Consider the following 13,406-nt stretch of genomic DNA (forward strand, 5'->3'; position numbering starts at 1 on the left):
ATCACGACAAGCAAATATAACGAGGATTCACTTACCTACTTCTGCTGGTTAGAGAGATGTGTGCAATTAGAAAATACACAATTGTTAATTTTCCGCCATACACCTGTCGGTCACTTGATTTATTTACATATTCTTTGGGCTTAAACTTTCGTCGTTTTGTGACAAGTCGATTTTACGTCTCTCTGCTTCATCGTATTTTTACTGATTTTTTCATATTTATTTCCACTTTTCACTTGGCTCCTATTTCATGTCTCTCAAGACCTCGGGTCTATCTCTATATCGTTTTCAATATCTATTCTCTTTTATTCTATACAAAATGTGTGTCTTTATGTTTTTCAGTGTATTTGTGCCTAAATCCGTATGCCCCTGTTCGATTATGTTTTTTTCGTCCCGCTCATTTCGTCTGCTAGTGTTTGAGATCTCTAATACGTTCAGATATCGTACGATATATATATACAATATGTACGTACGTTATTATTTGCGTTACCTTTGTTTATATCGTTTACATTATAGTTCTTTGCCTCGTCCCGTCGTTGGTTGGCTTACACCATATCATATAGTTATGATCACATATCATTTCGTGTGTGCCGCAAAAGGCCGCGTCGTGTATTGTATAGTGCTGTTTATCGTTTTTCTTCGTAGTAGTTCTTCTGTTAATTTTGATTCTATCAATGTGTTTGTGTGTACGTGGCCTTCGATGTGTACATGTATCCATTGGTTGTTGATGGGTGCTGGCCTGCCCTGTTATTTATGTTAAATTTTATTTATATGTTTTGTACATTTGCGCTAATAATAAAAGTAATGTATGTACCAGGATATATTTATTAATGGGGGATCTCTAGAAATGCACTATTGCTTCGTCCATATGAGTGACGTCGCTCTAGCAGTCTACACAGCTAATAAATCAATTGACTCCATATTAAAAGTTCTATTTAATCTCTTGTTTTTTTAAGTTCGCTCACGTTTGGTATCTCTCGCTCCATTACCATTGTGCCTATATCCATTTAAGGCCTGGGACTATTATAGATGATACAGATAAAAAATTATGGGGCTAGTTTAAAGTGGCCAAAGAACAGAACGTTCAAAATGCGCAGCCTATGTCAGTTAGGTGGAAATGAAGGTCTCCCAAAAACATGTATGATACGATTCACATATAGATCAAAGCTTTTTTCTGTGAATTTATCGGCTATACTTCCAGTTGAATTGAATAAATAGCTCAATGATTTCCCGTCGACATATATACAAATGATCCAAAATGTCTGTGTGCCGTACAAAACGAACGGGTGATGGCGCGATTCAGAACCAAAACTCTATTAAGGGAACTCATTATGCTCTGTGTGTGCAATAAGTGTGCATCCTACCTAAACTTGAATTGTTAAAACTTCAAATACAGTACAAGGTCACGAATGGACGAACTAGCACAAAGTTAACACGAGCTCGTGTTGCTAAACACATTGCGTAGAATATATATTACGTAAAATTATGCAATGGCCATATATATATATATATGGTCGGTCGACTCAAAGACGTTTAACCGTTCTCAATTGATTTTGCTATAGCTTGTCATACTCGGTAAGCTGGTATGTTACGGTGCGTGGGGTCCATGAAGGCATGGCGTTGTCGAAACTGACCATTTCAAAGAATAGGCATTTAGCCTAAATACGTTGAATCATGGGACAAAAATAGGATTCATTTTCAAATAATAATAATGTAAACAACTGAATTGCTAGTCACCTAGATCTAGGTTTGTAGAGTTTAACAAATGCTACAAATAGAATAAACCATAATCATGTCGCGTGTTTACATTCAACATGCTATTCTACATGTGTTCTAGCTAAAAATAAAAAACACACGTATTCCGGCCTTTAACATCTAGAAAAGGCTTGCAGCCTCCAGATAATATATAATGAGAACGACAACGTAATGTTGGTTCTCGTGTATTATTCAGTTAGATCAAATTGGTCCTCACCGCATCACTGGCAACTGTAATGGTTTTTTTTAAATGGGGCGGTGTAGTAACCCAAACATGTGTCGGCCCAAGCAAAAGAAGAAGACGACTTAACCCAATGTCTCCACAATACCAAAGCAAACAATGAAACTTGTTGGTTGGACCTCTCATTGTAAATTTCTTTTGCCCAAAGATTATCAGTACTTGCAGTTACAGAGTAAACAATAAGCTGTCGTTCCGGTTTCTAAGCATGTTTTTAACCAGTGAAGAAATGATCTCCTCTTAATGTTGTTTTCATTGCTTCTCTAAAATTACATATAAACTTGAAATGTTTTAAATTGACTTTCCTCCTCCTTTCAGCGTCTCCCCTACCTTTGGAGAGACATTTGATATTATTGTCCTTCTATTGTATTGTTACATGTATAATCTTTTTCTAATTATTCTTTGTTCAGCATTAATTATACTTTATCTACAATAATATTGATAACTCTCTTTGTATCGCGACTAGTTATTGGCGTTGCATAGAGTCTCCTACAGCGTGTTGCATTGCTCCTGCTCTACCCTTTTCCTCCATTGAATACAATAGGTATATTTTTATCGGGGTGTAAGCGTGTGTAGGGACATTGTACACTGGGTTATCATTGGCAATAATAATTATTGTTATTACTATCATTCGTCTCAAGGAAATCTGTGATAGCTTTTAACTTTTATTTACTTACGGACTCTTATTCATATCGTTCCGCTCTCTCACTTTCTCTCCCTTCTAGCTGGTCAGCTCATTCGTTGTGAGTACCCATTCACCCTGTGAAATCGTCCTTTTTACATGATGAAGCACTGTTACATATAAATGAATCTCGTCGGTAGTTTTTATTACACGAGGCATTTGATGATCGTCTCATCGCCGACATGCTCGTTGCGAAACAACGAAAGTGGGGACTTAACGTTGAATGCTGCGACAGGAAATTTACCCTCAGTATTACATGCGGATTCTCACAAAAACCCTTCACATTAGTGAGTTTCTTGTTTTTCACACGGCTTCTTAATAAATGCTCAATAAGAGGCAAATATGAGCGACTGAACAGAAACGCCTGCTTTCTGACATGTTGTAGAGAACTGGAGTGAGCACAGGAACGGTCTAGATTAGGTTTCTGCGCAGATTATCAGGTGAAACACATCGAGAACACGGATTAAGCAAGCGAGCTACCCTGAAGAGGCTGTCCAGCTGATTATACTGCAACAATACAATTACACTATGTGGCCACTCTTTCAGTGACTCGTAAGTGTTTCCCTTTCAGGGGGGTCTACGAGATTTTTTTGCGGCAAGAATTTAGGTAGAAGTTAACACCAAGCCTAATGGTTATGGTACTATTAAAATGTATGCCGCCTATCGAGAAAACAATATTCTAAGAACCAATCGAGGTTTTTGGATTTTTCCCACATGCCCGCTTTCGTAGTAAGCAACGCCTGATTGATTACCATCCGCACGTCAAATACAAGTATTGTCAATTGGTAATGCCTTGACGAACCACAAATATATACTACCCTAAGGCTATATAGTTAAATCCCGTTATATTACTGTACATTCTCATAGGCGTTACGTGTCCTTTAAACGGACGCAAGCAGGCGAAAGTCAACGAATCGTGATCGAGAATCAATATTTTCGTCCCTCATTTTCGTCAATAAAAGGCTCATCACATGATGTTTAATTACACTTTTGAAATTACCGCCGCCCGTTAATTCAAAGACGGGACGCTTGCTGTGTCTTTGGTATCAGATCAAGATGGCGAATCAGGGGGCAGCGTTCCACCACAACGATGTGATGACAGCGGTGGCCTACCTTCTCTCATTATTAAACAGTTCCAATAATGTTCAGATTAGTCGTATTACTTTAAAACGGGATCACTGCCCATGTCTATCGATTAATTGCTTTGGCTCATCTTTCGTGTGTGTTATCATCGGCTTTAATTTCATTCACTTCTATCATTTTAGGCAAGTCGTTGTTATAAAACCAATGACAGCACAATAGGCGGGAAGACCTTGAACAGTCGTGGGTGGGAAGGCGCCGACCGATTTTCCCGTAGTTACTAATTAATAGTAATTCAATAGCTTATATTCCCTGTCTTAGCGGTTTTTATATTTCTATATATGTTTATGTGTATGCTTTTCGTGTACGTGCTCGGTAGAACGTCTCGTAGGCCACACTGCACTATTATCATTATCTCTTTCAGATTTTTTTCCCATATTAATAGCACCCGCCATCATCTCTGCCGATCGCGGTCATATCATGCAGATTCATCAAACTTTTCCATGCATCCCCTTGTCGCTGTTGTTCACTAAGTTATTAAGGTAGTGGTACTCGTTTGATGTCACTGTTTTGGCATGAAGTTGTAGCATATAGTTACAATAATACTGTTACACGTTCTGTCTAACTTGGATTCATTGGCGTCAAAATGTGTCGTCGGAGAACTGAAATACAACGAACGTTTAGAAGAACGCCATTTGTTTGGGCTGGAGGTATGCGTTATATATGGCTATCTATTAATAAATAACAGCATTATTCTGTTCGCGAGCATGGCTGTAGGCCTGCAAATAAGCAACGGGTGGGTTAATCTAGATGTGGGTCTAGGAACCATTTCGCGTCGATTTGGCTAATCTCTTACTTTTGACGTGTGACTTTTGGTGCAAGTTCATTTGGGTTTCGATTACACGCACGGCGCCCATTTACATGCACCCACTGCAGAGGGCAAAGAAGTTTCACCAAGCAGCCCCGCCCTTATGGATGTCTCGCCTTTGTTTTCATTACATCAGCTTTCTTCATCCGACAAGGCGGCCACAGGTTCTGCCGAAGTCGTGAAGCAAAAGTCGGATGACATAAAACATAGAAAACAAGGAAAAAAATCATTTCAGTTAGATTGAAGAGTCGCTCCTATTTCTTTCAATAGGAATTTCCTCTTCAAATCTATAATATGACGAGATTTTTGGAGCTTAATAGGGGCTGGAAGGATGAAAGCGGAGTTCGTCGATGGCAGTGGAACCACTACCGATGAGACACCTCAAGGCCCCATGAAACGCACCCGGCCGCTTTGAGCTTTTCGAGATTCTTAATTTTCCTTTTGGCGACTCCATGCCTCCAGTCATACATTCATAGCAGTTGCTTTCTTGTCGGTAGCTGATGTAAGAGTTCACTTTTTAGCCGAACCTCTCATCATTGTTGTCGGGATCAGCGTAAATTGGAGACATCGGCGGCTGCGGGGCTGGAGCACTTGGCTATAGGTAGATCTTCTTTACCTACAATGGAGATTCAAAAATTGCAGACAAAATTTTGCCTGATCAAATTGCATAAACGTTTGGGAACAACAGAAAAATATAACAAAAACTTTCAGCATTTGTTTTAATGATGTTTTACTTTTGAGGGTAACAGCATGATCGCGGTGCAATCGTGGATTTTTATTTTCTGAACCGTTTTTTGATGATATGCAGAGCCTGGTTTGTTAATTCAAAAACTACCGCCCAAACATTTGTTTCCCAATTCAGTCCCGAAGTATATGAATAAGCTCCATTCTACGAGAAAAAATACTGAATGTTAACGAATAGCGGAGCTAAGTAAAATGTTACAGGTGCGTTCCGTAGGACGCAAATGGCTTCTATCAACAACTTTTGCGTATATCTTCTTAACTCTAGTTACAAGGTACGACCACGTTCTTCCCGCAGGGTAGCTTTGCTTTTCACTGGCAGTATTAGGCTAACTTACAATCGGTAAAATACTCGAGTGGATTCTCGAAGATCCCATCGATTGCAGCCATCATTACTCCCAGACCATGACTATAAAAAGATGCAATGAACATACTCGGCTCGACTTCATGAGTTCACACCTTTCTTCGGCTTAGCGTTCTTGTGTTCTATACTCTTGGAAATGGCCTAAAGCAAGCTTGTGATACAATTCAAAACGTCAGCAAACTCGTAAGAGTCTCCTCGGGCATTTAAGAAACAAATGCCATATATTATATATATGTGCCAGTAAATCATCTTTGTTTCTAGTCAGTTGATGCTACGTACTATATTCGCTAAATGCTTATGTCCGGGAGTCCATATTTGGTTTCCTGCATTATCATTATTTTACCTGTACAAAAAAATTACTACGTCTGAACGTCCGCTATTGTGACACACAAAGATTAAGCTTAGCAGATCTATTCTCACTGCTTAATTTGCTTAGACCTATGGCGTATAAATGGTTATTACGTTACACTCACAATACCTATTGCTCACACGTAAAGAGTAATGAAACTTTGAAAAAAGGATCCATGCCTAACCAGCTATAATAACCTTCGTACCTTCTGAAGGGTGGTGGTCTTGTTGTTGTCTAGAGTGCCTATGTTGTTCATTGCCATCGGGCTGTTGGCAAGGTTCGCGGAGGGATGATTTGATAAATGATTTGTAGGTTTTCCATTCTTATTGAGAACGAGATTGATCGGCCGAGGACCACCGACGTTCATTCCGGGCGGGAGAGCGTAAGTTGGCTCATAATGACCTCCACCGTAGCCGACTCCAAGATCGGGTCCCATTAATCCACCCATACGGTTTATGTCCACATACCTAATAGGAAAAAAGTATACGAGAAAATATCAGTGGCGTGACTAATATTGTATGACATAAGATCTGCCTGCACAATATTCGAAGCTACATTAAAGACATAAAGCGCATCGTTTAGCATACCTCTATTTGCTTTATTTGTTCCGATAGTCTCTGAGCAGTTTTCACTCCGCATCCGTGAATAAAGGTGCGTCGAAACGTTGATTCAATACTAGAAAAATCAAATAATATCTATGCGTATATTACAGTATTATATTGTCAGCAGAATTTGAGAATTACCTCGTGTAGTCCTCCGGTCCGGAATCCACGTCTATGTCGTTTTTCCACCTCCTGGCAAATATATAGCCGCTAATGAAGCCTACTACAAGAGACGTGACTATCGAAGTTGTGATAGCTATGGCCAGCGTTTCGACAGAGTATACGTTTGCAGACGTGAAAAATGTCCCAGGAATGACGTTCGGCCCATCCGGGTGATGGTCAAGACCAGGAAGATCAGGCGAAGACGACGACCTTGGGTCATCGACGATAGCGCCGGAGTTTGGATGAGGCCGCGCTACCAGACCAGTGGATGTCGTCAAAGTAAACAATTTCAAGCAAGTTAATTGGCTTGTAAATGACAGCTCATACGAACCTACAACCTTAACTTGTACATGTAGATCGTGGATTAGTTGACGACAGATTTAAAAGGTTGACGCGTCAAGTTTAAATTACGAAAGGAAACTCACCAACCTCAAAACTAGCATACGTCACATACTAGAGATGTTTACAAAACTAGAAATAAGAAAGAAACGTGAACTGAATCATAGAATCAAAATGGAAATCGTGTAAGCAATCAAACGTTCCTGTTAAGATTAAGGACAACAGGGAAGAGAATCGCGAACCGTTAATAGTAGCATGCGAAACTGAAGAGGCCCTGGTATTGGTAGGATTCAGGATGTAGTCACAGGGTTTACAAGGTAGTGCAGCCAAGGAGATGTTCCTATTAGAGGAGACGGAAACTGCTAATTTAGGATCGTGCGTCGATGGATCTATGAGACGCAGTTGAAAACGCGCAGTTGGATCCAGAAGCGTAAGCCGATTGTGGGACACTGCTTCAAATGTATCACCTTTTAACGCTTCGTCCGCTGGGGAATAATGCGTACATAGACATGATTACAGGTCACATGCATAACGTCACGAAGAACAAAATATAGAAATCGGAACAGCATGAGGAGCATAGCAAAGTCCATAAACCCGCTAGACGAACAGGGTACAGATAACAAAGATGTAAAACAAGGCAAAATACATTCGACAAAAGCGTACTCTACAATTGGTTACACAATCATTTTCGGCCAGGACCAAATACATTGTTTCAGTGATAAATTTATAAACGAAATATGTGTAATATGTCGCTCGAATCGAGTGCTTAACCTCAAAAATCACCCATGGAAACCCAACCGACCCACAAACGCTCGCACACATTTTTCTTTGACAGCAACTGCAAGAGCTGTTATTACGACGACGACGACGACGACTTACAGTTCGCTCCGCATCGCTCATCCCAGCCATGCTCAATGCTTTGAACACTGGAGTGACGGTCCCTTCGCCAGTTGTGAGTGCACTTGCGCTCGTCGAGACTCCACGCGCAGTAGGGATCTTGCAGGCGGACGCAGTCACCGCAATTCTGGGCACGCTGGCAATGGAACAGAGGCACTCCCTGGATTTCACTATTGCTCACCACAATAAGTTTCTGCTCGTAGGGCGAGCGCTGGACGACGAGGTTGGTAACAGCCACGGGGCCGGAATGAGCTGCCGAAGAAGATCCACCCGACCCCGATGATGGTCCGGGATCCCCCGGTCGTCCAAACACGTAGACGTCTTCAACAATGACCGGTTCGGCCGTATGACTATTGTCACTTGCGGCCTCTGTCAGTGAGGCAATGTTAATCACCTTGAGAACATGGCCGTGATCGGTGCCAATGAACAGCACATCGTACATCTTGCCACTAACAGCTTCGACTTGAGGGTCGACCGCAATATATGTATAGCGATAACTGAAACCGGTGTGTACGACGACCGGCCTGCCCAGATATGCCGGTACCGCTTGATCCATCAGCGGGTGATTGGTGATGAAGTTCAGCGTGACATCGGGCAGGGATTTGCTATTGTTGACGCACTGACCAGGTCGTGGTTCGGGCACCTTCGAATTGATGACTGGAAGCCAATTCGAGTTTTTGTCCTCTTGACCCTTGAACGAGCCATGGAAGGCGGTGTCGATATCGTCGAGACGAAACGCGCACACAGCCGAACCGGAGATGGAGTTGGCACCCGTCGTTAACACAGAGTAGATGAGACGAGCGCGCTCGCCGCGATACGAACCCTCCACAATAGGACTGGTCGACTGGAGCTCGTTAAAGTAAAATGGCATATCCCCGGGAATCGAACAGTTGAGACGGGCCTTCAGGAACGACGTGAAGCGTTCCTTAAATTTGTGCGGCCCCCCCTGATCATTTGTGCAAACGCGCGCCACCCGCGAATACACGGCTTTGCCACAGTTGATATATTCGACCGCGCTCTCCCGGAAGAAGAAGTACACGAAGCCGCCAAGATGCATGGATGAGACGAACTGAGGCGCTGTGAACGTCAGGAAAATGAGAATGAAGTTATTGTTGGTCCTTAATGTACCTACGGTAGGCTGAGCCTCCCTAACGAAACGCGTGTGAGCAATGCGTACAAATGTTCTATACGGTAAACGCGTTCCTGTTCTGTGCAAAGTACAATTGTACCAAACTATAGTCAATGCAACTTGCGTCCAATTTTCGATATTATACTGACCATTTAGATGCTTGAGATCAAATTGTTCTGTACGCAATGGCTTGCGATAAATGAGCGGATCAGCACCCGAAAATTGTCCAACTGTGCCCGCATAAAGGTCGCCATCTGAAAGAGTGTGTGTAAACGTTCGGACAAATATGGCGCAGTTAGCCTGAAACACGTGGTTGGCTATAGTCAAACCTATTCAACATTGGAATCTACAGGCAGACCTCTCGAGCAATTTCGCGCTTCGAGCGTTACGTACAGAGACGAGGCTATCCAATAACAAGAAAAGAGATCGTGCAGGGTCCGAGTCTCACATGCTCCGCTCATACAGTTTGCGATCATTTTTTAAACCGGTATTTTCTAGGAACTGTAACAATTTCTATTGACCACCCCCACACCCCTGCAAAATTGACTATTTATATTATTTGTAGGTCAAAGAAAAACGGTTGTCGGATAACCAGAATGTGACATACAACTTTTGTTCGATTTCGGTTTTTTTATATTGAGAATCTAACAGACACACATACAAGCGTACTTATTGCCAGATATAGTATGCGTTCTCCACATTCGTCAGTCAACCTGCAGTCGCCTCGCAAAACAAGTTATAAAACGAAGAAGCTTTTCCAAGTATCTTTAACTCATTATTATAAGTTAACCAGTAATGCATACTACCGTCAACCACACGTTTCCCTGTGCGTATATACTTCCCACACGGGCACCGCTTTGTTGAACGAAAATATCGCTATATTTATGAAGTATCCTCTGTTTAAACAGATAATTTCATCAACGACGTTAGAACTTGGCTTTAGATAAGGCTCGCATTGCGTTGGCCGCCAACCTGTCTACAGCACCGCTTAACGGCAGCTCAGCATAATGAAAACGTCAGACGACTTCCGTTCGAACTTCAGCAGAAAATCGGTTAATTCAAAGTGACTTTACATGCATTTGGTACGTAACGTTCTTTCGAACTTGGATCCATAAGCACCGCGTTGGCTATTTTCGTAGCCATCATCGGAGCCTCATGCAGCAGCACTGAATTTAATAGCAGACGGAAAATCGTGCGGTATTCAGTCCTTCCCATTTACCTGTTCGATATCCCAAGGGCGCTATTCCGTTGGCAGCGGGAAAAAGTTATTAACGAAGTTCGTTAGACAGCCAAACAATTATAACGAAGTTGATTTGCTAACGATCACCATCAGACATTACGTCTATAACATCTACGAACTTGATTGCAGTGTTATCATATGACGCACGGCACAAGCCTTATAAATTGACATATTACCAATAATAAAATACGGCCATAGAACTGATTCTGAGAGTAACAGTCTGACTAACAGATGGTACTACCTTTTGCCTACAGTTCCGATTTATGCATGGCCGAAGCAATTTACTTTCTCATATATATATGTACATATATTCGTACCGGCAAATGTAAACGTCGAGTTGTGATTAGGGTCATATGGACAGAGACCCTCGCCGGGCTTTTCGTCGGTCAGACTGAACTCTCTATCAGGTGAACGCTGATTTTTGCCCTTGTGATCGGACGCCGAAGATCCGGACGGCGGTGGCCCGCTAGGTAACAGCGCATAGTCACGGCACCTAGGTTTGTATGCGTTTGTTCCGCACACGAGGACACGATCATGGGCCTTCTTGGCAATGACCCGAATATAGTTGTGACAGGCTGCCTCACTTTTACCTTTCAATATGCACATCTTGACATCGGAGTCCGACGGACGCCACTCAAGGCGACGACGAACCGATAACGTGGCCGCCGACACATTGTAAACCATATTTCTGAAACCATTAAGAGGTTGCACAACGATCCCTGTTCAGGTAGACGTTTATTTTCTTTTTATTTAAACCACTATTTTTCACCTAGTTCGAAAAATACATAACGAAACACCTAGGACTGAAGCAATGAACTGCTTCCCCCCAAAAACCAAATAGGTTGACTAAGCCTGTATTGATTGCTTAAGAAATTTGTGTTTAGCACGATGTATCGATATCTGAAATAGCTTGTGACAGCCATTGATAAAAAAAAACACAGTCCATTAGTGACTATCCATAATATTCTATTGCCTAGATGAAAGGTAGGACTTACTTGGCGCCGATAAGTAGAAAGTCTCCATCATGGTCCAATAAACGGAAGTGGTCATTTTCTTGTTCACTCCGAAATCGTACCACACGATCGACCGCTAAAATCCAACAAAAACAAAAGTCTATTAATTGTTAGCACTTGATAGCTATTGCTCATGTGTGCCCGAGTATTGAAAGCTTACCAGCAACCACTACCGTTATTTACTATGTTGGATTATCACTTTGCAATGGCACGTACCGAAATACCCTTGTGTTCTAATAGGACACAAGATAACAGACAGGATTTTTTCGAGCCGGCTGACTATGTGTAATCGGCGATATTTCTGCATTGAATTATTCCTTAGATAGTTGGTATGTAAGTTCAGGCATTGTTAATAAAAACATAAAATAGACTTCACGTCATTGTTTGTATCCCACTCTTTGGAGTTTTCCAACAGCGGCGAAGCATTGTACAGTATAATGCTTAATCCAGCAAACAATGACGAGGTAGCAGTGATTTGTAGAGACAATCCGTTTCGATCATGTTATTCTCGTGCACAGGCCAAAGTTCACCGTGAACCAATGTACCTAGTGCATGAATAACTTAGTGAACTGGTAGAAAATAGATAAGTATAAGTAAACTTTTTGGGGGACGAATAAAAAAACACTATTTGCTTGGTTCCTGTGTTGACGCGATTTGTTCTCCATTGCATTTTACCCTTATATGAACAAAGTGACTAATCGAGTTGAAACGATGGCATAGATGTTAAAATCAGACCTAATTACGTTTAGCCCAACGCATAGTACACATATGGAAGGCGAGTTACTATCAGTCGTTCGTAATCGCCTTCCTGTGTTCGGTCCTACAGAGCAGCAGGACAAAAAAACGCACAGCGGACGTATGGTACGTTGTTTTTAGTTGCTCATTTAATTGAGAAAATTGATACTAATCATATTCGAATTATTATCAGCGATCACCATAAGTTACAGCAGAAAGATTACTATTACTAAAGTTGTGTAGAAACGATGCGTAGAGCTATTTATCACTCACTATTGCAATCTCCACGGCGCAAAGCTACTGTATAAAGGGTCGGAACTGTTCTGACGAATTTTAGCCTACCTTTGCCTCTATCAATATAAGTAATTAGTTCTATAGGTGAGTTAATTACTTCTTTAGTTGAATGAAATAGGCCCACTTTTCCAAAAAATAGGCACCAACAAACTCAGTGTGATTTTTTGCATGCGTAGAAGGGGCACAATGCGCGCCAGCAAAATGCGTATGTATCGTCGGATCGGGCAATCCTGGTATTACGCACAAAATGTTAGGCCATAATAGGCCAAAGGCCTACAAGCCGACTCAGAGGTTTGATACAGTGACTCGGTATGATACAGCATACAGAAGCAGTGGAGATTTCCAATGAAGACCAATGAACGAACGAGGAACGCATTCAAAGCTACGATGTTCGAACTGATCAGTAATTCCAGTTATTCCAGAACGGATGGCCGAATGGTACGACAAATGCTCTCTTCACACGAATTTTTATGATTGCTATTTTTGTGCTACAGGAACAGTGACGTATAAAACAGAAAATTATTTATTAGAGGTTAATATCAGGTTTATCAGAGACATGTATCAACAGTGTGTACAAATAGATTCATCGTAGCAATCACCGAGAAGCTGCCATTTTGTAACATCTAACGACGGTTATCGGAGAGATCATATCTTACATGCAACTTGAATCAGTAGTGTTGTAGGACTGCTAAGTAACTTAAACTATAGGAAAATATGTTTTCGTTTCGAAAATTGTCGAATCATATTAACAATGCTTGAACACAGAAGTTAACCAAGTAGAAAAGTAAAGACGCCATAGACTATTGGCGTGTCGCCAACACGACGTTATAACGGAACCGATAATAGTAATCCCTAGGCTGGTCAAGGCTACAAAACTACATACAATGGTTTATGTGAACTTCATTGCAGTTGAAGCGTATC

General features: G+C 41.5%; 1 protein-coding gene and 1 long non-coding RNA gene across 3 annotated transcripts in view; one reads left to right on the forward strand and one right to left on the reverse strand.

Moving 5' to 3' along the window:
• The window catches only part of LOC111253767 (semaphorin-1A-like), a 173,998-nt gene that overhangs the window by 60,460 nt on the left and 100,132 nt on the right, over nucleotides 1–13,406 (reverse strand). The window contains exons 6-16 of one of the 2 annotated variants that reach the window (XM_086976285.1): nucleotides 11,439–11,532; nucleotides 10,761–11,131; nucleotides 10,423–10,443; nucleotides 9,353–9,457; nucleotides 8,057–9,151; nucleotides 7,420–7,662; nucleotides 6,818–7,091; nucleotides 6,280–6,541; nucleotides 5,023–5,236; nucleotides 4,609–4,787; nucleotides 82–4,414 (exon numbers count right to left, since the gene is read on the reverse strand). In XM_086976285.1, coding sequence (XP_086832411.1) covers nucleotides 5,216–5,236; nucleotides 6,280–6,541; nucleotides 6,818–7,091; nucleotides 7,420–7,662; nucleotides 8,057–9,151; nucleotides 9,353–9,457; nucleotides 10,423–10,443; nucleotides 10,761–11,131; nucleotides 11,439–11,532 — 2,486 coding nt within the window. In that variant the 3' untranslated portion in view covers nucleotides 82–4,414; nucleotides 4,609–4,787; nucleotides 5,023–5,215. Of the gene's footprint in view, nucleotides 1–81; nucleotides 4,415–4,608; nucleotides 4,788–5,022; nucleotides 5,237–6,279; nucleotides 6,542–6,817; nucleotides 7,092–7,419; nucleotides 7,663–8,056; nucleotides 9,152–9,352; nucleotides 9,458–10,422; nucleotides 10,444–10,760; nucleotides 11,132–11,438; nucleotides 11,533–13,406 lie in introns of those variants that run through there. The other variant, XM_086976286.1, reaches the window with a different exon arrangement.
• LOC147754403 (uncharacterized) overlaps nucleotides 1–13,406 on the forward strand; it is a 51,959-nt gene that overhangs the window by 6,262 nt on the left and 32,291 nt on the right. The gene's annotated exons all lie outside the window — the stretch shown is intronic.

This window comes from Varroa destructor, unplaced genomic scaffold (assembly GCF_002443255.2).
Source record: "Varroa destructor unplaced genomic scaffold, Vdes_3.0 BEIS01000007.1, whole genome shotgun sequence".
NCBI classification, from domain to species: domain Eukaryota; kingdom Metazoa; phylum Arthropoda; class Arachnida; order Mesostigmata; family Varroidae; genus Varroa; species Varroa destructor.